Source organism: Bombus fervidus, chromosome 8, assembly GCF_041682495.2.
Source record: "Bombus fervidus isolate BK054 chromosome 8, iyBomFerv1, whole genome shotgun sequence".
Taxonomy (NCBI): Eukaryota; Metazoa; Arthropoda; class Insecta; order Hymenoptera; family Apidae; genus Bombus; species Bombus fervidus.
Window position 1 is genome coordinate 1,912,605 of NC_091524.1, and position 27,011 is coordinate 1,939,615.

Consider the following 27,011-nt stretch of genomic DNA (forward strand, 5'->3'; position numbering starts at 1 on the left):
GATTTACAATTTTACGAAAGACGAAGGGAAAATTATTTTGTAATAATTTCATTTTTAGAAAAGACAGAAGTAAGAAAATTCTCCGAAGAATAATTTTATATTCTTTTAGCAAGCGTGAGTTTTGAACGCTAAATTTTTGTTGATGCGAGTAACGCAATAAATTATTATAACGCGATATCTCGGCAGCCATGGAAGCATAGTATGTTGGCGAACACGATGGAGACACGCAAGAAGAAACATCGGAGCGCGTCGTTTTGTTCGGCAACGGTAACATTGTTGAAACATGAGAAGATATTGTCCACTTGACAACGGAGCCATGGCTTGGAAGAGAATCACTCCGGGTGCACGTGATGCCCAACCGATACACGCCGGCTTCTCTACCTTTTCGTTCTGCCTCTAGAAGACAGTCGATGCCTCGTGCCCGTTCGACAAATTCTCGATACGCAGGCGAAGTGTCGTTTCGAGAATCCACTACTAAACTAAAATACCGGTCTGAATCATTCATCGAACAAAAGAATTTCGAGCAATTTCGTCGAGTAATCTGGACGAGGCGGGGGGAAACGAGAATCGTAAACAAAAGACAAATGGAGCGAGAAGTCGAATAGAGTCGAAAAATAGTTAGGCGATTGTTTCGCGAGTTCAGTCGCTGCTCATCTCGCATGGTTGAATCTCTTCCTTTTCTTTTTTCTTGCACGTTGAAATTCCAACTCGAATCTAAAACGATCGAAACGTTTCGTAACGTTCGCCAGGTAGGCAGCCGAAGAAGGAGAAGAGGAAGAAGACGACGAAGAAACAAAGCAAATGGAGAAAAAGAAGGTGAACGGAGAATGGGTAGAGGGGGGCTTTCGAGAAGTAGGAGGAGGAGGTGATGGTGGTAGAGGATTGAAATGGACGAAGGGAGGTTCGAGAAAAGGCGGTCCTCAGGGCTCCTTGTCCCCGACGTTTAATTTCAAGCAGTCGAAGGAGCTCGTAACATCTCCGCCGTGTTTAACATCGAGAAGAGGGCCTTGGGAAGAAGATGCCCGCGATCAACCCAGAACCAGTTCTCGCGCCTTAAACGGACGGTTCTCACGCATTTATGGCCCTTCATCACGCTTTCCATTCGACCTAATTGCCGCAATCGAGCTCCGTGAGAACCACTGTCTCTCGTGCACCGTTCTGCAGGAAATTGGAATACCTGTATCGCGTAATCGCGCCAAAATCGAACCGCTGTTCCAACGACTCGAAACAGTTTCGTTCGAAAGACGATAACGAGACACGACAAACGACTGGTTATTTAATAAGAACGAAGAAAGGGAAACAATCATCAAGTTGTAGAGATTGCGGTAACTACTATCAACGATAACGCGAAACAAAAGAAACTAGAATTGAATAGTGTTTATCGCGTAACAATGGTTGAGAATTACTGCTCGAGATACGATCGTTTCGTGATCAATAATACGGCCGTACAGCCGGTATAAAAGAAGGCGAGTCGGTTAACTTGAACGTTAATGAGTCATTCGAGAGCTGTGTTTGACACGTATCTGATACTTAATTACACCGCTCTACTGAATAGCGTTAACTTTTAACAAATTTACCGGGCGTGTAACAAATTACTCGTGTACGATGAGTCCGACTTTTCCTGGTCACCGTCTCCTTTTCTTCTGGTTACATATTTCGCTACGCAGTCCTCGCTACGCCTCTACTCGTCAGCTGTGAACGCGACTATCGAAACGTAAGACTGGAAACCGAGGTTTACGCTAGCGGAACAAAGAAAGTCAATGCCGTGACGTTTCCACGAGCTTTTTTACGGTTTACTCTAAATCCCGTTACGCGAGATTTCGCCTAGATCGCGCTGAATTATTAAAAAGGAGCGACAAACCGTATCGAAACCGGGTCGATAACCGACGGTCTATACGTCCAATCGAACAAAGACCGAACTCGCTGCGAGCAACAATCGCAAGAATTCGACGCGAGCCAGCTTCCCGTTCCACGTAAAACCGTAATCTCCGAACCAACTCTCGTTCGTCGTAAAGTGACGAGAAAATCGCGACTATTCATGCTTGACCGCTCCGGAATATGAAATTTTATTTCATCGCCTGCGCTGCGTTTCTCTGATCGCGATCGTTCCCAGTTAAAGAAGAATGTACGTACCCAATTACCACGGACGAAGAAAATACTACCGTTTAATCGGACCATCGTTTAATGCGTAATCAGAATGGTATTTAACCCGTTCCCGTATACCAAGTCACACACTCATGACTGATTATAGTTAAATCAGCAACAAGTAAAAATTATATTCTAACCGAATATCTGTTTTCATTTGAAACTTTATTTCACTTCATAAAAGAATAAATCGAGCAACGTAATATAATGTACGATAGTCATAGCCATCGTGTGTTAAATACAAATAGTCAAGTTTAACGAATATAGACATAAGACAAATAAGAAGGCAGGGAATTCACGCGACATCGTATCATAATTTGATAGCTTTATCGTTATTTCGGGTTTTTTTCCTCGTCGTACGATTCTGTAGTCGAGGAGTACGCCAGCTCCCCGACACTCAAAGTCGTCGTCCAGGAAAAAGAAGGTATACGCCAGGGGATAGAGAGGATACCACTCGAATAGGAACCGGAACTCGCGGTCCGTGCTCAGAATTGACTACACGATTGCACATGTACAGCCGTGCATATGAATCAGATAAAAGAGAGCCAGAGGAGTTTGTAGGAGCGCAACGCGCGGAGAGAGTTTATCGACTCGTCATTGATTTCTTTGTCGCGCGAAAATAAATCTCCGTACCATATCAAGGGGAGAGAACACACGCGCGCTCGCACGAGCACGCACCCATCGGTCATTAAAGGCGGACACTTTCAAAACCGTAAAGACCGAATTGAAAATCGTTTAACAAATCGAAACTCAACGATTGATAACAGAGACTTTCCATCTAGCGAGCATCGCGATGTTGCACCGTCGACTTTACAGTCTATCGCATTCGTATAAACACTACCGGCCTTTTAACTTACTGTGCCGTTATCTAGAGCGAATCTCCTGCTCCGCGAATAATTCGACGTATATACCGGTGGAAAAGGAAATGGACGCGCTGGTTCTTATCAACACTATATAAGGTGGGATCACGAAAAGGGGCGAGGAACGTTTAGATATTTTGAGACACAGCATACATCACGATCTTATTGATGTACACTTAATTCAATGGTGTTTAGCTGGCTCGAGGAAGAATGATCTATCTTTTCGTTCAACGATAGCCCTGTAACTCTCTTTTCGTTAACCTAGCTAATTTTGAATCGAGCATCTTCCTGTCGTAGATTGTACATATGTATTAAGAATGCGAAAGAAAAATACAAATATCAATTATAACATATAATAAAATAACAGGCGAGTTTCAGCCTATGACGCGGTGTCGCGTTCTGTAAAATCTTTTGTTTTGACACGATATATGTTTCGTACGAGTTTACGAGAGAAATGTGTACGATATCGTAATGTCGTCGAACGAGCAAGAACGAGCCACGACAAGGAAGTTGAGGGGATGCATAACATAGTAACGTGAATATCTATTTCAGTCCATATCCATCTTGGACATTTAATATTAGTCGGACATGTCGGTTTATATTTGTTCTATCGGTCTTCAATAACGAAACGAATTCGGAAATTTCGGTAACATCAAATGTCGCGTAGTTCGTGCAAAAGACAGGAACTTGACGCCGCCTGTCAACGAGAAAACATTTTATACCACGTTCTGAAAACGCGCCGATGCCGAAAGTCAAAAATTCACAAAGATATATATGTACGATGTTTTAAAACTCAATAGAACAAACTCTGATACGTTCTTCCAGAGAACACTACAATCCACGTGCTACGAAATACGTTTTCATCGAACCGGCGTCACCCGGCGTCATGCCGTGTACCAAACTCTTGATTCAAGGTCAAAGTAAAGCGAATCAACAGGCAAAAACTTATTTATCGGCAAATAAGACACGCCAGAAGTTGTAGAAATGTTTTCACTTACTGTTAGCAGCGAAATATCCTGAAGAAATTTGTCGGAATACGGATCCCAAGCACTTGCAACAACACTTCACTCGAGTATGCCGGTCACTGCGCTTGTGCGTTCAAATTCTCCAACCACGAGCGAGATACTACTGCCATCTTACGTGGCGAGAGGTCGACTAGCTTATCCACAAAGCCTGTTCTCAAAGGCAACGGTTAATTCTTATTTGCATGAAAAGGAGTAATTAATTATTCATTTAAAAAACAGGCGACAATTTATTTAGGAAACTTAGAATCGTAAAACTTTGTAAATTTAACACACTCGTTTTTTACTTTAACGTAATTTAATTATGAAAACGTTCATAACCTTATGTTAACGAGACTTACGCGTTACAATTTGAAATGCTGGACATTTTTATTAAGAATTATTTTCCCGATTGAAGTCATTCTTAGTACTGCTGTTACTTGTAAACTTAACGAATGAAATATTATAACATACCGTAAATTATGTGTAAAAAAATTGATATCGAATGTAGTGATTGCAGATATGTATTTGGTTGTCATAGAAAACAAAAAGGAATCGAACGAATGTCATTAGTTGAATAAGATTGAATAGATTTTAGGAGAAGCATGAATATGAATTTATTGACTTTTTATTACTATAGTTACAACATAAAGACGATATCCATATTCTTTTTTCCATGTCCAAAGTAAAGAAATCCATAATGCGGACTATGTAATTTATGATAAAACGTCATTCCAGGCCAAAAAAGACTATGTAAAATCACTGATTGTTTGCCATGTAAAAACTGTAGATTCCAACATCCTAATAAGATATATTAAATTATACGAAGAAAAAAAATAACTTTCTAAAATTATTATTAAAATTTTTCTAATCAAATGATCACCTGATGGCACATCCATATCAATTGTATCTAAAAAATCTATTGCGTAATTATAATCAGGTCTCGTAAGTAAATTGGTATTCCATTTTTGTTGTGGGGAACGAGCGTGCAAATACGACTTTAAATACGAAGCATCTGTAACACTGAGTCCTTCGAAACTTAAATTTTCAATTACGTTCCCATTGGGACACTTAAACCATGCACCACGAGGAATTATTATGGCATCTTCTCTAATTATCTCTATCGTAGCTGCTAGTCTGTCTTCCTCTTTCAGTTCTTTTGGTATAGGGCCCTAAAATATCAAGAATTGTTGATTTTTAAACATTCTTCTCTTATTAATTTGAAAAATTAATCTTTCCAACTGTTTTTGACTTACGTCGTAATACTTTTTAGGGTCTTCGTTTGGCGGGAACGGAGGATTAACGTTATAAACGTTGGTGGCTATAGAAGGATCCCCTTCGAACTTATTAATCGTAAGAGGTGTCAGGAATCGTGCACATTTATTTGCCTTCGGTAGTAATAACCAATTTAAGCCATCCGTACTAATTCAGATATTCTACCTTTTTAAAATGCTCTGTTAAAGAATCGTTTTGATATGTTAACTTACCTGTAATAATATACTTGATCGTTCAGGCAATCTTTTTCAAAACCAAACGCAATATGATAATCATTTCGAACCCCATAGATTTTACCCCAATAATAACACTTTTGAAAATGATTTTCTTGTTGCAATATTATGAGAGAATTTTGTAATAGCTGTGAGTTTTCTGTTCCCACGCATATGCCAGCGTAACCAAAGATATCTAGAGTCTCTAAAAGTTTCAGACAATCCATTTCGTTCTATCGTACCGAAATCATAAATTAGTCTTAAAACATTTTAAAAACAATCGAAAAAATGAGATGATTTTCGCATCTGAAAAAACTGATCGAATCTAATTTATGTATAAGCAGTGTCTTCATACTCCAGTAGATGGATCCGTATAATATATGATAAAAACGTTTCATATAATCTTGTTTATTTGATTTGAAATGAAAGAAAAATGTCATCATCCGGAGAGGAAAGTGATCAATTGACGGATTTGGAAGCAATCCGTGATCGAATGTTAAGTCAACCACGAAGTGAACGTATGCAAGTTAGTGCATGGGAAGATGACGATGATGGAGTAGAGGCCGAACGTAATGCAAAAGGTTAGCTGATGATTTGGAATTGTGTATTACAATTTTTCACTATCAATTTTGTAACATGTATATGTGTTTTATAGAACCTGATGCAAAAGAAATTTTGACTGCAGCGGAGAATGGGGAGCTGGATAAAGTGCAAAAATTATTAATGGAAAACCCGCTATTGTTAGAATGTACAGACAAAGATGGTTACACTCCATTGCATAGAGCATGTTATGGCAATCACTTAGGAATTGTGGAAGTATGAATATTACATTTTGAACGTAATTTATTCTTTGACAAAAGTGTTCATAAATAAGTGCATCACTGTTTTATCTTGTTCGTAGTATTTACTTCAAGCAGGTGCAAAGATAGATGCTAAAACTATGGATGAATGGCAACCATTACATTCTGCATGTTGCTGGAATAACGTTGAATGTGCAATGGTATTAATTGCAAATGGAGCAGATATAAATGCCAGAAGTAAAGGAGATCAAACTCCTTTGCATTTAGTATCTGCAAGTTCTCATAATTCTCCTGCTTTGCAACTTCTTTTATTGCATCCAGATACAAATCCAAGATTGGTAAATTCAAGCGGAGATACAGCCGAACAGATTGCAAAAAGAACAGGAAAGTATTACCCAATGTTTGAAATTATTGAAGATTGCTTAAATGTTATTTGAATCTATTGCTTAATATGTTTATTAGATATGTTTATATACACATGTTACAATATCATGAACAAAACAAATTTATGAAATTAGAAGTTGTAAGCATATCATTAATATACTATTGGTACATTTATAAATATGTTAATAAGTCTGTATTTCCTGTACTATAACAGAATATAAAAGTATAAATGTTGATATGTTATTAGAACATAAAAGTTATTGTATTGAAAACTTTAGGGAAATAATACTTCAACAGTTGGATTTTTATCTACTAACTACAAATATAATGATTGTGTGATATCTTAGGAGTTTGATGTGATTCTAATTATAATATAAAATTATCACTATTGTGACACTAGTGTCATAATTGTAAAAAACATCCTTTTTATTTTATAAGATAGATAATAAGATTTATAAGATTAATAAAATGAAAACATACGTTGAACAATATTTAACATTTACATGTTGTCTATCCACTTAAAATATATTTTAGTTTTATTTACATTAGAGTGACGTTAAATTTACAAATTTTGGAGTACCATTGCTTAAACGTTTTGATCCTTCCCATATGAGAATAGTGAAGTCTTCGATTACAGCATATAGGTGATGTTGATCTAAAGCCCATGCTATCGCAATTACTGCTCCGCATCCTTTTATACCGTTTATAATTTCTCTGACTAATCTTAAATCCCAACTACTCCATAGCCTTATTACACCATTGTCTAATCCTGTTGCAATAACATTTACAGAAACTCCTTCTGGTGCGTTGCTATAGCAAAGAGCTGTTATTCTTCTTCTTGATAAAATAGATCCAACTGCCCTTGCATTGATAGTAAATACTTTCAATTCGGATTGACTGGAAGATGTGCTTTCACTAGGAATTTCATAAGTAACTGCTATATCTCCGAGAGTTTCACTAATCGATAGTAAACGAATAGGATAGTTCTGTTCACAGAATATGGATCTTATGTATGTTAAACTACAAAAGGATAACAAATAAGTTTAGATGTTATATGAATGTTTTTATCTATTTATTTATTAGAATACTTACCTATTTAAGTCCCAAATAACAATAACACCACTTGAGTCACCTGAAACAGCGATGCTAAATGCCCGTGACAGAAACACTGTTGTTATTCTACTTCTATGAGCTAACAGTACAGATGCTGGTGTTAAAGTGAAGTCAATTTTACTCATTACAACTGTGTATGTATACACCGTAATTTTACCAGATAAATGACCTATCCATAGTTGTCCACAATCTGGAGCTGATCCCAAGATTGTAATCTAAAAAAAAATTATGTTATGTAATTTGCAATTTAAAAAAGTAATAGAAAATAGTAATGTATCTATTTACTGGGTCAAGACCCGAAGATCTAATTAATGGCCTTGGTGGTTGCTCTTTTTTACATTTTAGTCTTACAATTCCATCTGTACCATTCCATGATACTAAAGCAGCTCCTGATACAAATGCTCCACTTAACATACTTGTGCCTAGAAAGAAACATTATACAATCTAGTTCTGCAAATGTGTCTATTGAAATGTTTACATGAAATTAATGATATGTACCCTTCTCTTTTGTATAAACAAGTAATAAAGTAGTATAGCTAGATAATCCAAAAACATCACCAGTCATTAAAGGAACTAAAGATGCTAAGGGTGCTTTATGTTTATGTTTCCAACATAAAACTGGTTCATTTCCAGGAGCACCAACATAGTTTCCCCATTTTATGCCATCTACACCTTCAATAACTTGTGGTAATGAACTATGAACTATTGTATTTGCAAGATTTTGAATCAGTAAGGGATGCGCAACCGTAAATAATTGCGCTGGTGTTTGGCCATACGTTCGAACCATCGTTTCCCAAGCTTGACGTTCTAAAGGATCTGCTATTTGTTCAACATTAAATCCATAGTAGGTCTACAAAAATAAATCCATAAATTTAAATTACACTTTTATATATGATTGCATGAATGTTGGTATCAACATACGGCAGGATGGAAAACATTTATAGCTTCCACTGCTGGTCTACCAGTTTGCCTAAATCCGAATACTAGATCGATCCAATAAGGGAGAACTTCCCTGACAAGATCTGCTTCTAATGCTGCTCTATGAGCAAGAATAAAAAGTCGTGCATCACCTCCACACCATTTCGGTAATTCAACATCTCCAACCCGGTTACCATTTTGTCGAACTCCAAAATTAAATCCTTTAACAAAGTTTGTTTTTAATATTAATTAACTTACATGTCATTTTTTGAGCCATAATTATCTATATTACCTTCGGAATTCAATAAAAATTCAGGCATATAGAAAAACTCAGGAATTAATTCTTTCACATCTGTTGTTGAATCGCAACTAGTTAATCTCCATGTAGTAGCCAGTGCATGAAATGTTCGATCAGGAATATCAAAATTGTCGTCTTCAAAAATAGAAATAAACTGAATTATGAAAATTAAATCTCAACACTAATGTATACATACATCTAAGAAGCAACTTAAATTTACCTTGATAGCATAGAAACATACTAGTAAATGGTGGTAATCTTACTAGAAAGTGAAGAACTGTTCCAGAATTACTATAATGCGATCCGTAATGGAATGGTTCTTGATTTAACGCTATTAAGTTTAAACCTTCCGATAAAGCTTGTTTGAGATACTATATAAAATGGTAAATGATATTAGAAACAATATTTTTCTATATATTTTTTTTTTTTTTTTTATAAACATAATTAAACCACTTACGTTGTAATTATTTATATAGTGTTGTTCATTCTTTTTATCCTGCACAGCCATAGGGCGTTTGAAATTTCTAAAAAAAAATTGTTTTTTCATAAATATTTCCCTGATCATACTTTTACGTATTATACTTATTATACTTACCGATAAATCTTTGGATTACTTAAATCAATTTTTTCACTTGTATAATCAGCTAATACAAATGGAAATACAGGATACTGCATTAGATCATTATATGAACGACCGGCTAATTTATTTAGACAAGTAATATATTCCCAATTTGTTAATGCACCACTTCGCCACAACGAGATAGCTTCGCTTAAATCATCACCAGGTATTCGTCTCGGTAAATTGCAAGCAGATAATTCCGTTACAAATTCATCTCTTTCCTGTAAGTTAAATATCATTATGAAGAATTATATATTTATTTTTAAGATAAGATATATATGTACCTTTGAAGAATTAAATGCTAATAAGTAAGTTCTTCCTGTAATGAGAAATATTTCAATAGCCCTTTCCTGTAACTGATATCTTCTTCGATGCAATTCTCGAATATCTTCAAGGCGCCAAGCTGTTCCACCCACCATGGCTAAATCCAAGCCGCCTAAAGCTATCTATAATTATTATGTATCGAATTAAATGTATAATAATGAATTCATAGAATAATAAAAGGGTTAACAGAATCGTACATCTGTGTGCAGTAGAACATCAAGATTATCAGGAACAAAATAAAGACATGTTTCACCAATAAGAACTTCACCAGATAATTCAGCTCTAGGTGTAACTACTTTGGCTTGAGACATTTTACGTATTCTTTCACTAGTATGCAGTCGCTCGATTAATGCTGTAGCATTTGCATCTTGTCGATTATTCGTAAATAAATAAGATAAAGGGGCTTCGATTTTTGCTGCATCTGTACGCCAAGAAATGAAATTTATGTAAATACAAACAAATTGAATAAAAATAGTTAATATAATAATAGCAATCAAACCTAGCCTGTCTTGATATTCGGTCATAAAAAATCTTCGATCAATGTTTAAATGACACCGCTGCAATCGTATTCTAACTCTAGCAGGACCCTCTGTAGGATCTAGTTCCCAATTTCTTGGATAACTGTTTGGAAAATGCCAAGGGGCTCTTTCATGCGTTAGACGTCTGGCTAAATCTCTCCATTTAGCAATTGCTTGGGCTTCCATCGCTCTTGAATGTTTCAGTCTTTCCATTAATACTTTACGTTCTCGATTTTGTTCTTCCACGACAGTACGCGTTATAGTCATTGCACTTTCTGTTAGTTGTTTAGCAAGTGCATCAAATCTGTTGGCAATCCTAATAAACAAGAAAAATATTTTGTAAAACAAAGAAATAAAAAATATAACACTCTATTTAATTTTACTTACCTTTGAATTGCAGGAAGATTATTGTCGATCCATATATCTCGATCTCTCATCAACTCTCGCCTTAGCAATGCCAATTCTTCATTCCATATTCCAGGACTAGCTTGTTCTATTCCTTTTGCTAAATCCCATATACTCAAAGCTTCTTTCAATTCTATACATATCCTTGAATCAGCACTAGGCATCTCATCTCGTCTTTGTAAGAGATCCCAAAAAAAGACAGCGAACTTTTGTTCTACCTGATATATGTAAATGCATTGAAACATACACATAAGGAAATAGAGAACAGATAAATATGGATTAATCGATAAACTCACTTGTGGATGAACTTCCAAAAGAGAGGACAGAATTTCACGAGCTTTTGGCTCTTCCATTAGTGATCTAACAGCAAAAATCCTCGTATTATTACTTTGATGTGGTCCAAGTAACCACACCATTAATTTGGCCGTATATTTTCTTAAAGCGTGTCTGGTTGACCATCCGCTGCTCCAATGATTTTTCTTTTGTAGTGGATTACAAAAACCATGTAAAAGTATTGAAAACAATCTTTTAGTTAATTGTAACTCGTTGCCAGAAGGTGATTCATCAGCTGCTGTTATAAATTCGACAGCACGGCTGAGAACAATGCGAAACCGTTCAAGCAATTCTCCTTTGCCTGGTTCACGTAAGGTTGCGATGGAAGGTGTATGTAAACTCGTATAGCTAGATGATCGAGAACCATGGTCACTCTGTTCACTAGACGTTGTAAAAACTAAAAAATATAATACTGATAAAGTGAAGAAACTGAAACTTTATCTTTTCATTATTTGTGATACAAGTACTACCTGAAGTTATATGGGAAGCTGAGGCTAGATACGATGCTGTACTACGTAATCGGAAACTCGATTGATTTGAGACTTTCGCTATAAGCACGTCGATTTCTCCATCAAAAAGTGCTACCTGTGCATCTCTTACAACTGATATACTGGTTCTATTTCTAATGCAGTGAGATTTTTCTTTCAATTCCATATGGTTTAATATCAAATGCAAGTCTAGGACAGCTTGCATTTGATGATTTCCTGGGGATTCCAAAAGTTTTGTGGCAATGGCCACAAAAAGTACATGAATATCTCGATGAAGAGATGTAGAACCACTTTTATGAGCAGTTCCTACTAATGCTTGAACTAATGATTCAATCAAACCTTGTTCCAAAAGCATTCTCAAAGCAATAGGATTCTGAAAGTAAATTTTGTTAATTAATTTTGTTTAATAAACGAGATCGAACTACGATATCGTACCTTTGCAATTATGTCAGTCATAAATGATACGATTGGTCTAACTATATTTGATTCAGTAGCTGCTGCTTTTGCTATTATAGCCATTAATGGAGGCATTGCAGCCAGAGTTGGGCCTCGTAAAGCTAAATTTTCTAAAGCAACCACCAATGATTCACTTCCAGGATATAATGCTATTTGGTTTGCTAAATGTATAAAATATTTTTGCTTTATAAATTTGTTGACTTCCTCATCACTAGCACGTTGTAGATATATTTGTACGACCTACAAATTAACCAGTTATTATAATACTTGAATGAAAATAGAACTTACTTCCCTTTTACATTCTATCATACCTTAGCTAATGCTGTACGAACTTTAGTGTCTGGATTATTAGCCAGTACAAGTAAAAGTTCAGCTCTTAAAACGTGTTTTAAAACCGATCCAACTTGGCTATCAGGTAAAACCCTAACTGCATCTCGGAGGAGTAATAAAAGTCCTTCACAAACTAAACCTTGACAAGCTTTCCTTTCGTCCATCCACGTAGATTGTTTTTCCTATGTAAAAAATTAGAGTTTGCAGTAGATTATAATTAATAAGCAGCAGACTTAATTACATACTTACGTTACTAAGAGGGTTGGATCCATCACTAGCTGCGATTCCTGAATCCTCTCCAGCACTGGTATCTTGAGGAGGACCATTTCGGCGTTCTTTTCTTTTAGGCATTCTATTTCTCTGAATCTAAAAAAGTAATGTCAATCGAATTTTATCTTTTATTACTTATTTTACAACCAATTTAATAGCAAATACGAACCTGTGTATTTGTTAAACCTTTATCCAATTTACTATTTTCAAGAGTTTCTATGGATTCATCTGAAGAGTTGGAAGTTACTGTAGCTGCAATTTTTACAACTCTTTTTTCTCCAATCGGTGGTAACAAAAAATATATATTGTGTCTTGAGTGTGTAATATAAGTTTCAGATGCTTGATGAACCAGAACTAGGTAATCAGTAATAGCTACTAGATGAGCAAATTCTGGAGGTGCTCCCATAAGTGCCCTAATCAATTCAACCACTGCAGTTCCTGTTGAAGAATCAAGTACAGCACCAAACTCATCATACATAAAATGCTCCTATAATAAACAATGAGATATTTTTATGAATCCTTTAGTATATTTATTATAAAATACAGTATTTACAAAAAGTATTAAATTACTTTGCATAGTGTTAAAATGGTATCAACAATTCCGACTCTATTTAATTGAGTTGCGTTGAACTCACGCTGTGAATGTTGATCTCTTAATAATAATAACAATGCTTGCAATAGCAAATTTAATGTATCATATTTTGCCCATGTTCTCCATGCGGTTAATGCACCTTTGATTAAATCTGGATCCGTAATCACAGCTTCGCAATTTTGTGAGACTAAATGATTACCGCTGCTGATATCTTTTATTAGGATCGAACTATCACAAGCTGCATCTAACATTGCTTTCAGAATGTGTCTACCTGTGTGACATCGAGGTGATTCTAAAATACATAGGATTAAAGATGTTCCATCTTCTGATCGGTACTGATTTAAAAGTTCAGAGTCATTCCGTATTAACTGCAGAACTATTGAAAGAGCTAATGCTTGCTCTTCTTCATTAGAATTTAATTCGACTACCTATAAATTCATTTAATGATGACCATGAGTAGTCATAACTGACAGCATTAAATATTTCTGTATAATTATGCTTACTCTTGCGAACAAATATAAAAATATAGGTACACCGCCCACTAAAATGGCAGCGGGTACAAGACCTCTATACTGTTGGCATTCTAATCGAGCAGAAAGTATCGGAGTCACAGATAAAGGTGGTTGTTGTGAAACTCTATGTTCTGGTGCAAAAACAACCCTAAAACCTGGTTGACCCGGAAATAAATTTCTTACCACAGCTAAAAATCAGCATGTAATATTTATGCAAGAGGAATTAATGATTATCAAGCATTAATTAACAAGTGTAAATTTACGAAGTAATAAACCTACCAGCTGGATTTGCAATAGCCTGAGGATATAAATGAACAATATTGGGATTTTGAGCTTCATAACTAAGAAGCAGATTATCTTGCAATTCAGCCAATTGCGAATTTGTAGCATCCATAACTGTATCCCAATCGATTTTGGTCTCGGATACTTTAGTTTCAATAGCGTGTCTTAAGTACGTTCCGCCATATGATTTCCTTCGACTTGTATCAAATTTTCCTCCCTCTATATTAGATAAAAATATAATTGGCTATTCGCTCATTCTCTCTTCCTCCTTCTCTTTTATGTTATGTCTCTGTATGGTACTCACCAAATCGTATTTCTCGCACACCATCTAAAGCGCCAGATGCAATTAGTTGCTTAAAATCTGGCTTTTCTATGTTTAAAGTACATTCCGCAAGATTAGTATAATTAGGGCCAAGACTTGCTAGGTATAATGCTCTCTCCTTCGTAAATACTGGACATCTGTAAATTAATTTTTAATAATGCATACGTATGATATAATTATTAATTAGTAGTTAAATGTCTCATAAGAAAGACGCGCACCTGAATACCATTAAATTTCCAAGATACCAAGCACCGATAGTGCTGGATCCAACTTGTCCTAATAGAACACACGTGGTGCCAGGTTTCCTCACTAACAGTCCATCAAATGGCAATTGTGCATTGATCTCTCTCCACCCATCTACCCAAAGCACGACTTCAACCACTGCACTGCGTTTATTTAAAACTGTGTCTTTGAAATTCAATGCTAAATGATGCCACCGACCAGAAGGAAGCATACCAATTATAGATGTTTCCGAAACTGTTCTATTCATTTTGTCGTCTGGCCGAGTTAATCGTAAAATTAATTTATCTGAAATATAAGAAAAGGAATAAAATACACTAATCATACTAAAAAGTTAAAAGTCTATTTAAAATAGTTTACCTGATTTAAGATCCAACCATGTTTCAAGCACCAGAGTCTCAAATCCGATAGACATCAAATGAATAATCGATGTTGGTGTAGGTGGAGATGACGAACCTGCTACGACTGATGTACCCAAGAAAAGATCAGACATCGATTGGTCTTTCCACGATAATGTGTAGAGCATGCATTGAATACAAAATAATAAATATATTGCTACATTTGATAAAGTTATATGATGGACTTGTGACAAAAGTCTTAGAAGAAAGTATTAAATTGATTATATATATATATATTTATTTATTTATTTGTTAGTTCTTAGTAAACCACTTTACCAACCTTCACGACTCCAATTATCGGACAGAATACCCCAATCGGACAAACTCTCATCATCTGAATCGAGTAATGGTGAAGTATTAATCATTGTTCCCTTGCTGCTAACGGGTAATCCTCTTTCAACTCTCAACCACATAGAGGCGGAACAACCATGCAACCAAACAGGCCAAGCCAGTTCTGGACCAATTGGTAGACAGGTTGCATGCACAGACCATGGACTGCATATACCCGATGTAAAATGTCTTTTTCGGAAATTATTTACAAGATTTTCAATCTTTTCCAGGTTCTTATATTCTTCCGATTGAGTTTTCGCTAATATTTTCGCATCAGAAGGTACAGGAAAAGATATGATAAAATTTGGTTGTGGACGTGCAGCTAAACCTAGATGGAAAAGCGGTTCCAACAACGATTGTAGAGGTGGTTCATCAACTTTGAACAAAGACAAGTACATGACTAGTTCTGTTGGCGAAATCGATTGTGTCGCTAGCAAAGTAAATACTTCTAGCACAGCATGTTGTAGATCTATAATATTTTATTACGTAATGTTATAAACAGGATCGATATGTTATGTACTATAAAATAGTTTATATATTAAAAATACCTTGATATTGGGTATCTCTATTAATAAATACATCCTTGAAGCCATTTAATATCTTTGTGATTACACCTGAACTTGCAAGTGCGGCACTACTCGAAGCACTTTCTCTGCATGTGACTGCAACTTTTCTTAAGCCAGTGGTTATAATACATGCTTTCTCAGCATCCAAACCTCTGCGAAAGAAATATCATTTATAATATTATTATCACATGTATAGTTTCTATATTTCGTACAGTCAAATACTTACTGTTTACTGAAATGAATTAATAAATCCACTGCCAATAGGCATAATGCCGGATGTGCATTTGCATGACCTCTGGGCTCAACTACCGGTCCTAAGGAATTACTTCTTTTTACAGAATTACTATGCAAGCTTTGTGCTGGTACTTCTACGTCTGCTTCATAACCATCATCAGCTGTAACATATTCACCCGTGCTACTGTCATCGGCGGCATAATCTGGTATCGTGTCCAATGTCATAATCGGTAACTGCAATGAAAAATGGTACCCGAATAACTAAATGAATTAGTCCAATTTAAAATAAATGAAATAAAATGAAAGTTACCCTAGGACGAGTACACTGCAGTATAGTTTCTTCTTGAGCTGGTTTTAACATAGAGACTTTTAATAAAACTTCCACGATGACAGCTAATCCACGACCCAATTTAATTCCTGCGTCCATCAGCGCTCTTCCTAATTCCATAATTATGTCACAATCACCTGTATCACACGTTGTTTCATATATTACTTTATGGACAATATAAAATATGCACATACGATAAAATACTACTCGATGAAAGAGAGATTTAACGAACAGTAGATAGGTCGAGATGTTTACTGGTGTCAAGTATTATGTGAACTGCTTTTACGGCTAATAAATTCACATAGCTTATTGGGATTTTAATCCGCAGCTGCACGCGGCGAAAGAGCATGTAGAACAGAAGCATACTTGGAATACCTATGATTCATATTCATTATATAAAAGTATACTTACACAACGGGGATGTTAGACAGCACGTTAGCAAAGCCTCAAAGAGTCTGTGCGCTGATTTATTGGTGTCTAAAAGGAGACAAGTATGTAAATGTAAATCCAGATATTTTTATATATGGTACAATCCGTTCTTTGTTTTTTAGAATATACCTGTGATGCTATCCGTAGAGATATGTGTAGCCAGCGTTATAAAAAGCTGCGAAGATTTTTGTGACACGAGATGTAGCGACAGTTGAGTTCGAAATTTTGGACTGTAAAGCGTTACTCCAGCTGCGGTCCTCCACGCGACACTAGCCTGATACAGATCTATTTTCTTACTTGTATCTGTTTCGTTGTCAATTTCCAAGCCTGATGTATTATTAATCTCAGAATTATCCCATATTTTTAAAAGGCATGAAGTTGTGTTGATCGATTCCTTCACGTCACTTTGTTGCTGCAAAGTATCACTTTCTATGATAATACTTGTTCCTTCAACATTCTGATCGTCTAATTCCACGCGAGGAATTTGGTTTGTTACTTGTTCTACGTATTTCTCATCGACAAAAGTATTCGCCGAATTGTCCAAAATATCCAGTAATTCACTCGTTTCCTTTTCAAGGGAATCGAATAAAGATTTAAAGGCAGATTTCTCCGTATCTAAGAGATCGGATTCCACGTAAGTCGTCTTCCAGATCTCGACAATGACGGCGACTTCTAGGAGAGCGTAGACATTTCTTGTGAAAGTTGTGTCTGGTAACAAAGTCAATACTTCTTCCAACCCATTAATCTCAGTGAATTCTTCATATATTTGCATGTTTACTATCAAACAAGATATTGCAGAGAGGCAAGATTGAATTAGAAATTTTGCGATAGTATTTCCTTTGTTAGCTGTATAATAGATTTTGGCTTTCAAAAAGGTTGGATAAAAAATGTTTAGAAGCAATTCCCGTCTAATGTGAAATCTAGAACAAGGCCCAATTTTTAGAAGATGAGCCATTATAATATAACATAATTTTGAATCATCCGGAGTCAATAAATCTGCATACATTTCCAGAAAATCCCAAGAATATGTTGCAGGTCTGTTACAGGTGGTACATACTTCTGATTCCGAATAAGCACCGAGTTCTTTAAAAAAGATACGCTCTAGGAATGTCACGGCTGGGATATAAATTGTCGGTTCTCGTTTCTTTAAAAGAGTGATGATACTAGTCATGAGTATTCTAGGTGGAAAACAACAACACGTTCCTGCTGCTGTAAAAACTTTGAGCAATCTGACTTGCAACTCGCTGACGAAGGGATGAGAATGCTTGAGAAGATTAGTGAGTATCATAAAAAGAGACGAAATGCAACATGCTTCTTTCATAACGGCGCCAACGATCGGCTGAGCATAAGGCGCCCCAAATACATCCGAATGGTGGTGGATTTGAACGGCATTAATGCAGGATTTGTGTTTTGTTCTGTTGCAATGAGCTACGTGCGAAATATCATGTCGAACGGACTTCAAGCCACTCGTTAGCGCACCTATCATATCAATGATCTTTCTGGCACGGATTACTGATCTCGCCGGATCAATGCTTGGCAGGTCAACAATCGCAAAAATTGTTCGCTCCACCAACTTTCCATCCTGGCTCTCCGTAAATAATTGAAATAGTTCTAAAAAGTCTGACAATTTTTCTACTGCGCTACCTTGTTGGTGCAGCAGACAATAAAGAAATGCTATTATTCCGTAAATGGTGGCAAAAATGAACTCTTGCAAAAGGGAACCTTCCTCCGGTGAAAAAACATTTACCGGCTTGCTACAAGCATCCTCGAGTAATCTTAAAGTCATAGGCAATAAACCATTGTGAATAACAGCGGTGGTTGGTTCATTTGCTCGTAATACGCGTTCCAATGCTGTAAGCATAAGCCTAGCAGCCGCAGCTTTCAACGTAGCACATTCAGTGCCAGTCAAGCTAGCACCGTCTATACCGAATTGTAAGGACCATAACGTATCCAAGGCAAATTTTAGAACTTGTACAGCCGGTGTTTGTTCGGCTGGAGTATCGTAATCTCGTAGTCCTTGAAGCAATTGAATAATCAAAAGACTCGTCTCAAAATTACTAATCCCAGCATCTAGAACATCCTTGGTCCGCTCATCTATGTAATCTCTCGGTGTTTTCTTTACCGGTCGGATAGGAAGCTCATAAAGTGCTGCTTGCCATTTCTGTTCCTCGTCGCTTCTGACGACTGAAGTGAAATACTCGAAATCCATAGGGTTCAGGCGGATCTTTAGCGTGAGTGATCTTGCCTGATCCACACCATCTGTCAGCAATTCGGATTCGCTGCTCGCGCTTTCCGGTGTGTTGCGACGCGCTTCGGACGTTCCAAATAATTTTTGCTTGCAATGGACCGGCACCTTGGTACCGATACTATGTTTACGACCTGTTCTCCTTCTTGACAATACATTGCCCTCGTAGAAAACACTGTATCGGTTAGATTTCGTCGTTTTGCGTTTCACATGCGACACGATATCTATTGTGTCGACGGTGTTGTCGTTGGAGTAAAATTTTACATAAGGATTACGTGTGGTACCATCTATCGAAGAATACGTGGATTTGTTCAATGAAACAGAATTGGCTTTATTACTCGGTTCCTCTTGTAGGACAATTGGATACAAAGCTATAAGTAGAGCAACCAATTCTCGCCCACAAGAAAGTCCACGCACACCAAGTAATTGTAGAACAGCCAAACAACGCCAACCACGATCCTGAGTCAAATACTTCCTCAGTCTAACAAGTTCGTCCCCGTCGATTCTCTTTGCGCAAAGTTCATGAACATCAGAAAGCAACTCACAGGCTATAAGGGTAGATACACCACCACCGCCGACCGAACTGGAATGGATATTTTCATATTGGGTATTTTATATTTCTATCTTATCCATCGGATTGGATATTTTCTTATTATCACCCCGATACGGGTTATTGCGGAAACGTTCATACAGGTATGCAATCTTATTTTTAATGAGAGACGCGATATCCGAGGGAAGTTTTGAAAGTGAAATCAATTAAAATTTCGGTAACGAAAAAACAATCGTGTGCAGTGACACTTGTGATTAATAAATTTGTTAAATTCTAGTAAGGTGTAATTTTCATTTTGACGAAATACTGGCAAAGATATTGATCGAGGGTAATTCTTGCAAAGAATGTGTGAACGCTAGAAAGTGATCACGCGCTAACGGAGTAAAGGTGAGACATACAAACGTAAAAAGTTACATTAATCAAAACCACAGACATGAGATCATATTTTCAGATTGTGGTCAACGACCACTGTGTCGTTATAAAAATCTATGTTGTTACTTCTTTATTTCATTTCTCGAAAAATAATATTAAAATAACTCAATAATAAATTAATTTTACATTAATTCTCCTACAACGCGAATATTTTTAAAAAAAGGTATTTGTTATTTCGACTATTACCATACGATAAAATTAAGCAGTTATAAGAGACTTAATTAAGTGACATGTAATCTTACCAAAACGATAGAGCATCTTTCACATCTCGACCTTCGTTTATTTGGGCAAGAAATTCCGCGAGGAATATATCCAACCACTGTGATTTCTAAATAGAAAAAACGTGCAATTCATAATTTAACTTATTAACTGTAAAATAACTCATTAAATCACAATAAAAATATTAAAACAAAAGATTATCAAAAGTCCAATGTTAAATGCTAATTACTATAGTCTAAATAAATATAAATAATTAACTCTCTTTTAGCAATATTATGCCTTCTAGATTTGATCGAATAATAGGAACAACATTACGACAGAGATACAAATATCACGAAAAAATAGTAAATATAAAGTACTAAATTGTATAAAAAAGAAAACAAAGATATTGCTTTCTTTAATTTTCGAAATGCAAAATGATTATTGCACGTGCCGCCTGATAAAATAAAAATAGCGACCAAAATGTAAGAATATAAGGATTGAAATTACCCAAATATCTCAATTTTGTCTTATACAATTCGATAGCTTTGCTAACAAATGGCATAATTGGCAAGAATGTATATTATGTTATTTCGGGTTTGTATTTTAACAAACATTCATCATCGTATTTTTTGTCAGAGGCAAGCGATTATCAATTCATGAATTTTACTGATATAAATTGTCTGATGTAAATTTTCTGTAGTTGCTTTAACTTCCCAAGTACGTGGGAAGAAATCAATAATGTTTACATTACATGGGACAGAGGATCACTTGTTATTTCGATACACGCGAAAAAATATCGACAAGCATATAAGTTACGCGTGACTTGTAAGTCATCTTGAGACGAACATAAGGCACTGTTTAGCCATGACTAATTATGATTACGAAATCTCGCTTAGTGAAACGTGGTAAAGATGAAGTAAATGCATTTAAATAAAAATGATCATTGACTAAGTTTTTACCGTTTAGATAGAATATTCCAAAAAAAAGGATATAGATACGTGAAGATAAAATTGATATCGTTGCAAGTTAGTCTAGCTAGTTAGAGTCTCCTCTGCTCTTCGATGTGCCAATTGTTCTATCAAATTTGAATCCTTGTCTTTATGATAACTTTGGCGAAGTGAAAAAAAGGGAAAAGGAAGAAATCGCGGTGGATAGAAATTCTTAGATCCAGGGATCGTGTACCTCATAGCTCTGCGGTTCTGCATGAATGAAACGATCCCACAAAATCTGCAGTTTGTTAGTCGAAGCCGAAGACATTACTAAACGTTCTTCGAACTCCTTTTCGTCGTCTTCCTCCCTGTCTTCTGTCCTCAACCGGGTATCCTCCTCATAGCTCAAAAGCTCGTCGAAGCTGAACCATGGATAAAAGGTGTCCTCGGGTAATCTTCGAGGATCACTGCTAGGGCACGCAACCCGATCACCTGAAATATCGAGATGTCTATACGTTTATGCTTTATACGTTTCGACGTTCGCTTGAAATCTGCACGCATTTGATTGAATCGCTGCGTCTAGCGCGTCGCTACTCTCGTCACTGAACAAATATCCTCTCGCTGGATCTCCGCGGTTTCGAACACCTCGCGCTTATAGCACGTATTGCGTTGGGAGTTGAGGTTGCTCCTCGCATACATGCATCTATGTACACGATCTTTGTATGCGTTTATGTCGATCAAGTACAGCTTACATAACATCCCCACGAGTCCACGACAGACCAGTTCCTAGCCTTCCACGGGAAGCCTGAAAGCTTCTCAACCCACGAAGCACGGCCTACGAGAGAGCAGTAACCCCGGATTCATAGATCGCTGCACGTCGCCGTTACCACCAACACCACAACCAACATCACCGCTACCAATAGCACTGGAACATGGTGACACAATTCATCACCAGTTGTTAACACAACAGTACAAGAACCCGGGTCTACGAGCATCGGCTGCTTCTTATCAACCGATTTACTCTGGTCACACGACGTTACCTCCTTATCGCTTGGTCTCGACCATAACACGATTCGTTCTTATACCTCGAAGAACGACTGTAGTAAAGTAGCCGAACGAAGCTCAAGAACGCATCTACTTATCTTTTCTCCGACTCGTTTCTTCAATTCCCATCGTGGAATCCGCCAAGTTCCCACCAATCAATCGATCCAGCAGAAACGAGACTGTCAATACCCCCGATTGCTGTTTAATGTATCTTCATCCTAAGCAAATGATCGGAAACGTACGTTAGACCACCACCGAGTTTACCACCACCAGGGATCACGACCTCTTCAACTGATCTACACTCGTTCCGGTCAAGTAAATATGACTTATTCCTTTTATTATCAATTTTACTAGGAGTAAACGTGATGGTCATTGATCTTACGTTCTCGAAACTTTACTTTCGAATCGATAATATAAATAGACACAGGACAACTCGAAACAACACGTAAACAGTGTCCCAAATGAAATCGCGTCATGCACAATACTAGATCACGTACCCCATTCGATAGATGCAGCTATACAATTCTATACAGTGACTTTCACTTATATTGAATTCTCTTTTTTTTTCTTTCCTTTTTTCTTTCTTTCTTTCTCTTAAAATATTCTCCAATTTTGCCAGGACCTAATTATCTTACTTCAATGAAATATATAAAATCGAACAGCATGCAGTTAAATATTTTGACTGAAGTCGTAAATTTGCATAGATAGATACGGCCGGACAAATTAACGAGCTACTACAAGACTGCTTTGTTGTCTGATTTTGATAAGTCTTCAAATCGAGATCCACATACGAACTGCCCTGTATGCGACATAAGAAAGGGGCAGGCTAGGGACGATCTTCCCGCAGGTTAAAGAGGCCAACAAAATCGGTTTCTTTCTTCGACGAAAAAACGTAATCCTAAGAGACAGGTAAAAAACACTAAATAAATAACATATTCATCTCGGGTGTTCGAATTCAACTAACTACCTCTGTACAAGTCTATACAAGTAAGACATAATGGTAAACCTTAAATTTGTTGACTAACATATATGTATGTTATCTCTCTAATTAAGAAACGTAAGAAATGTAAATAATGCTCTAGATTCTATTGTAGATATTATTGTAGATATTATTGTAGATCTAGATTACGAAATCCTGCGAATCGGAATATTATACATTACGAAATTAACACTATTATCTTATTGAAATTACATGTACTACATATGCATAAATATATACATTGAAATATGTACGTTAGCGGCATCGAATGATTTTACAGTATTATAATTATCGAATTGTACCATGTTTCCTTCCCACCTAGTGCTAAAAGCCGCGAGAGAAGAGTCTGGTAAACAATGATAACTTGATAAAACAATTCGAACACGTGCAATCAATTGAAAACAGTTCCAGTAAGCAGCAACCATGCAGCCGTAATTGATCAATCTTTGACTCGTATAGACGATTCTTTATTGTGCCGTATGATTATCTTAATAGCGTTCTACCCCACTGTTCTTTAATTAGCTTCGCCTCGACAGTGCGATAATAATGTTCGTCTGAGTCTTCTTCTTCGCGAAAAACCAATCAATATTTGTACCGTGTGTGTCAATGGAAGAAAGAAATACATTTGTTATAATGTGATATTTAGTATAACAGATAAGGTTGTGGTATTAGGTTACAATAAGGTGTGTTATTTTTTCAAAGTGATTACAAATTTTCAAAAGTGGGTCGTTGTGCAATCATGAATCGATAAAATAAATTTGGTAAAGCATTGATCAACTAACTTAATCACTAACGGTAATGTATGATAGCATTCATCTGAGTGCCTGTTTCGGCAGTAACCTCATTGATGTTACGTTTTGCCTTACCAACATAGATTAAGTTTTTTATCCTGGCCTTGACTTTTATATTTTTCTTGATTAAGAAACTATTTTTCAAATCATCCTCTTCGACAATGATTACATTTCTCTAGGAAGTCGTACCTACTTTCGCTAATTTTGTATATTTTCCATTTAACGATTTTTATAACTATATGACTTTTTCTATAATCTAAACGAGAGTGTTAAATACCAAATAACAAGTACTAAACCGAGATAAGAGTTGACCTTCGATGTTTTTGTAAAATGTTGATAATTTAAGATATTATAATTTTTTCTGACAATTTTTTCCCATTGAAGTTGGCTTTATTTTCAACTTGCGTCATATTCCCGCCATACGCTTCACGTTTGCAGTTTCATGCGCAACGAATTACAGCAAATGTCAGGTAGGAGAATGACGAACACGTAAAACAAGGTGGCGAAGTGGCAATAGCAATACTGGCAATGCTTTTGAGAAAAGCATCAACGGTTGTTTCAATTGTCTATGGTGTATTTGTTACCTGAGTTGAGTGAATGGAATCCGTGAAAGAATTTTTGAACGATTAGTCACAGCTTTGAATTATTGGAATACAATATTGACACCATTGTTCTTGCATAAAGTACACATTACATACGGCAAATGCCATTGGGTACTGGAAATGAACACTATTATACTTATCCTTCTTGTGATTTTTGCGCCATTTTCAAAATAGTGTTAGAAGTGTTATTCCTCACAATATTTTTCGAAAAATAACAATACATAATAGCGAAATACAATACGAGATTTAGAAAATATTTTACTGTATCAATTGATTTTGTTCTTAAGTAAAATGATCTACCATTTATTTGATAAGAAAATTTTGGTCAAAAGAAAGGTATTGATTCGTATAGAAATAATGGTTCTTTGTTAAAGGAAAATTTCATTTGAATAGATAGTTGAAGAATTGAAAATTTTTATAATTAGTGATTTAATTATATCTATTATTTTAAAAGGTGCTGCCGCCTGTGCTTACGCGCGATATTTTCAACAGTTTGAAATTTATATTCGTCAAGGAACAACATTCCATGAAACATTTCTAACCTTTATTTTGGTATTCTTCCATTAATCCTTCATGCAAGTGTAAACTTATTGCTTTGGTGTATAATTGTTGATAAAAAAATGACCATGTGGGAAAGGCTACGGAATCCCTGTGGTTGGAGAGCTGGCGCTAAGCAAATTTCAGTCGATGCAATGATACCAATATTTGCAGTCCCAACATTGGCAGTAATAGCAGCGCAAACAGTGTTATGTACTATAATTGTATTTGTTGCAACACCAATATTGGTGTATTACTTGCATCACAACTTCCTCAGATTTCTTCTACGTACCAAATTTTTTTTAATGTGGACAATTACCAGTGTAGTTATGTTGATGCTGATCTTTGAAATTAGTGTTGTACCATTACTAGAAATTTTGCTAGAAGAGAATCTAGTATTTATAATGTGTGTTGTGGGTGGTATATGGTGCGGATACATGACTAGATTAAATGCAGATTCTGCAACTCAAGAAGGTAGTTTAACTCAGGGTTTAGAGCTTGGCGAAGGAAGTGGAGAACTTTGTATTACATGTAGAAGAAGAGCACCTCCTAAAGCACATCATTGTCGAATGTGTCAGACATGCATCCTTAATAGAGAATATCATTGTAAATGGTACAACCCTCTTTATGATAAAAATAGATTTTATTTTATGTAATAATACAGATATATTTAAGATATGTATTTTATATTTTAGGTTGGATTGTTGTATAGGTTCAAGTAATTTAAGATGGTACTTGGGATGTTTATTCTTCTCAGCTATAGCTTTTATTTATGGTTCTAATTTGACTATGACTAGTGTATGTCATCCATTTATACTTATTGGTACTGTTCTTTTACCAGATGATTGCAGCGACGTATATCATCAATTAGAGTATGTATTGATCAAAAAATATTTCATATTAACATCAATTTGTAGAGAATATATAATTTTGAAATTAATGATATCCAGACTATAAAATTATACTCTGCAAAAATACAACACTTTCCATTATTCAGTCTGAAAGCTAAACTGGAAAAATACCAAGGATTTACAATACAAACTTTAATAATCACAAGATATTGATAATTGTTGAGACTTGTGTTAGCGTCATAAATATTGTAATATCTCTTATTTGCTTTCTAAGAATATAAGAGTTATAGATAACATGACATGCAACTGTTTGCTTTGAGTACCCAATCTAAGTATAATAATGTACATATTGTTCCAGCATTGCCCTTTGCTTCATCTCTGCACTCTACAGCTTGCTTGTTGGGCTAGTGGTAGTTTGTTATTTAATATATCATCTTTGGTTAATTTACCTTGGTACAACATCGAACGAGCGACGTCTTCTGGAAGCTGGAAGTCCATATGACCATGGAATGTTAAAAAATGTATCTCGATTATTTTGTTGCAAAACTTAGATATTAAATGTAGACTAAACTATTAAACTTACTTTGTATGGAAGGTGATACTTTGTACTATGTAAAAGATATTAGAAAAATTGAAACAATTGAGGCCAAACAGCAGGCATAGCAGTATGTGAAAACACACACTTTAATATTTATTTCACAGTGCATTTTAATATACTTTAATACTTATCCTTGTTCTTTCTTTATGATAACAAGGTATGTACTTAATAATCTTAAGCTATTGCTCATAATATTAAACTTAATAAAAACATATCATGATGTAAAAGCGCTGATCTCAGTTATAGTTTTAACTATTTTTATTCTATTAT

General features: G+C 35.9%; 4 protein-coding genes and 1 long non-coding RNA gene across 10 annotated transcripts; 3 read left to right on the forward strand and 2 right to left on the reverse strand.

Annotated features, from left to right (window-relative positions):
- Positions 1-4,618: 4,618 nt before the first annotated feature.
- Positions 4,619-5,720, reverse strand: Rsph9 (Radial spoke head protein 9). Its single transcript, XM_072008413.1, has 4 exons — positions 5,494-5,720; positions 5,263-5,428; positions 4,890-5,178; positions 4,619-4,807 (listed from the first exon to the last, which is right to left on the reverse strand). Exons 1-4 carry the CDS (start codon positions 5,718-5,720, stop codon positions 4,647-4,649), a joined length of 843 nt encoding a protein of 280 aa, XP_071864514.1. The 3' UTR covers positions 4,619-4,646.
- Positions 5,721-5,738: 18 nt separating this feature from the next.
- LOC139989792 (ankyrin repeat domain-containing protein 49) lies at positions 5,739-6,911 on the forward strand. The gene is made up of 3 exons (XM_072008415.1): positions 5,739-6,074; positions 6,149-6,309; positions 6,395-6,911. The coding sequence occupies exons 1-3, from the start codon at positions 5,927-5,929 to the stop codon at positions 6,728-6,730; spliced, it is 645 nt and encodes a 214-aa protein (XP_071864516.1). The 5' UTR covers positions 5,739-5,926; the 3' UTR covers positions 6,731-6,911.
- On the reverse strand, positions 6,723-24,864 carry Mv (lysosomal-trafficking regulator mauve). 6 transcript variants are annotated; one of them, XM_072008314.1, is made up of 35 exons: positions 24,738-24,863; positions 22,092-22,601; positions 21,593-21,831; positions 20,452-20,537; positions 17,112-19,810; positions 16,965-17,030; positions 16,536-16,690; positions 16,218-16,459; positions 15,974-16,143; positions 15,376-15,894; positions 15,058-15,162; positions 14,676-14,985; positions 14,440-14,594; positions 14,133-14,354; positions 13,845-14,041; positions 13,320-13,769; positions 12,919-13,236; positions 12,729-12,845; positions 12,461-12,661; positions 12,129-12,389; positions 11,676-12,066; positions 11,169-11,602; positions 10,855-11,090; positions 10,449-10,783; positions 10,147-10,370; positions 9,910-10,071; positions 9,602-9,846; positions 9,464-9,530; positions 9,227-9,377; positions 9,001-9,141; positions 8,712-8,929; positions 8,289-8,640; positions 8,076-8,212; positions 7,770-8,005; positions 6,723-7,697 (listed from the first exon to the last, which is right to left on the reverse strand). In XM_072008314.1, exons 2-35 carry the CDS (start codon positions 22,096-22,098, stop codon positions 7,223-7,225), a joined length of 10,323 nt encoding a protein of 3,440 aa, XP_071864415.1. In that variant the 5' UTR covers positions 22,099-22,601; positions 24,738-24,863; the 3' UTR covers positions 6,723-7,222. The 6 variants fall into 6 exon arrangements, 5 of the variants coding, with proteins under 5 accessions (XP_071864415.1, XP_071864414.1, XP_071864413.1 ...); XM_072008313.1 differs by having other exon boundaries at positions 9,001-9,160; positions 9,270-9,377; positions 15,058-15,198; XM_072008312.1 differs by having other exon boundaries at positions 15,058-15,198.
- Positions 19,716-20,621, forward strand: LOC139989800 (uncharacterized). The gene is made up of 2 exons (XR_011800408.1): positions 19,716-19,834; positions 19,921-20,621. It is a non-coding gene; the product is annotated as an uncharacterized lncRNA (long non-coding RNA).
- Positions 24,865-24,935: 71 nt separating the features above from the next.
- Gabpi (zinc finger DHHC-type palmitoyltransferase GABPI) lies at positions 24,936-26,968 on the forward strand. Its single transcript, XM_072008412.1, has 3 exons — positions 24,936-25,905; positions 25,988-26,164; positions 26,502-26,968. The coding sequence occupies exons 1-3, from the start codon at positions 25,376-25,378 to the stop codon at positions 26,692-26,694; spliced, it is 900 nt and encodes a 299-aa protein (XP_071864513.1). The 5' UTR covers positions 24,936-25,375; the 3' UTR covers positions 26,695-26,968.
- The last annotated feature ends 43 nt before the right edge of the window (positions 26,969-27,011 follow it).

Coding starts and splice junctions, on each gene's coding strand:
- LOC139989792 (XM_072008415.1), top strand. CDS start 5,927: ATGTCATCATCCGGAGAGGAAAGTGATCAATTGACGGATTTGGAAGCA. Junction 6,075..6,148: donor GGCCGAACGTAATGCAAAAG/GTTAGCTGATGA, acceptor TGTGTTTTATAG/AACCTGATGCAAAAGAAATT. Junction 6,310..6,394: donor ATCACTTAGGAATTGTGGAA/GTATGAATATTA, acceptor TCTTGTTCGTAG/TATTTACTTCAAGCAGGTGC.
- Mv (XM_072008312.1), bottom strand. Junction 13,770..13,844: donor TTTTATATTTGTTCGCAAGA/GTAAGCATAATT, acceptor ATGAATTTATAG/GTAGTCGAATTAAATTCTAA. Junction 8,213..8,288: donor TGTTTATACAAAAGAGAAGG/GTACATATCATT, acceptor GTTTCTTTCTAG/GCACAAGTATGTTAAGTGGA.
- Gabpi (XM_072008412.1), top strand. CDS start 25,376: ATGACCATGTGGGAAAGGCTACGGAATCCCTGTGGTTGGAGAGCTGGC. Junction 25,906..25,987: donor AGAGAATATCATTGTAAATG/GTACAACCCTCT, acceptor TTTATATTTTAG/GTTGGATTGTTGTATAGGTT. Junction 26,165..26,501: donor GACGTATATCATCAATTAGA/GTATGTATTGAT, acceptor ATATTGTTCCAG/CATTGCCCTTTGCTTCATCT.
- Rsph9 (XM_072008413.1), bottom strand. CDS start 5,720: ATGGATTGTCTGAAACTTTTAGAGACTCTAGATATCTTTGGTTACGCT. Junction 5,179..5,262: donor ACCCTAAAAAGTATTACGAC/GTAAGTCAAAAA, acceptor TTGATATTTTAG/GGCCCTATACCAAAAGAACT. Junction 4,808..4,889: donor TGATATGGATGTGCCATCAG/GTGATCATTTGA, acceptor ATATCTTATTAG/GATGTTGGAATCTACAGTTT.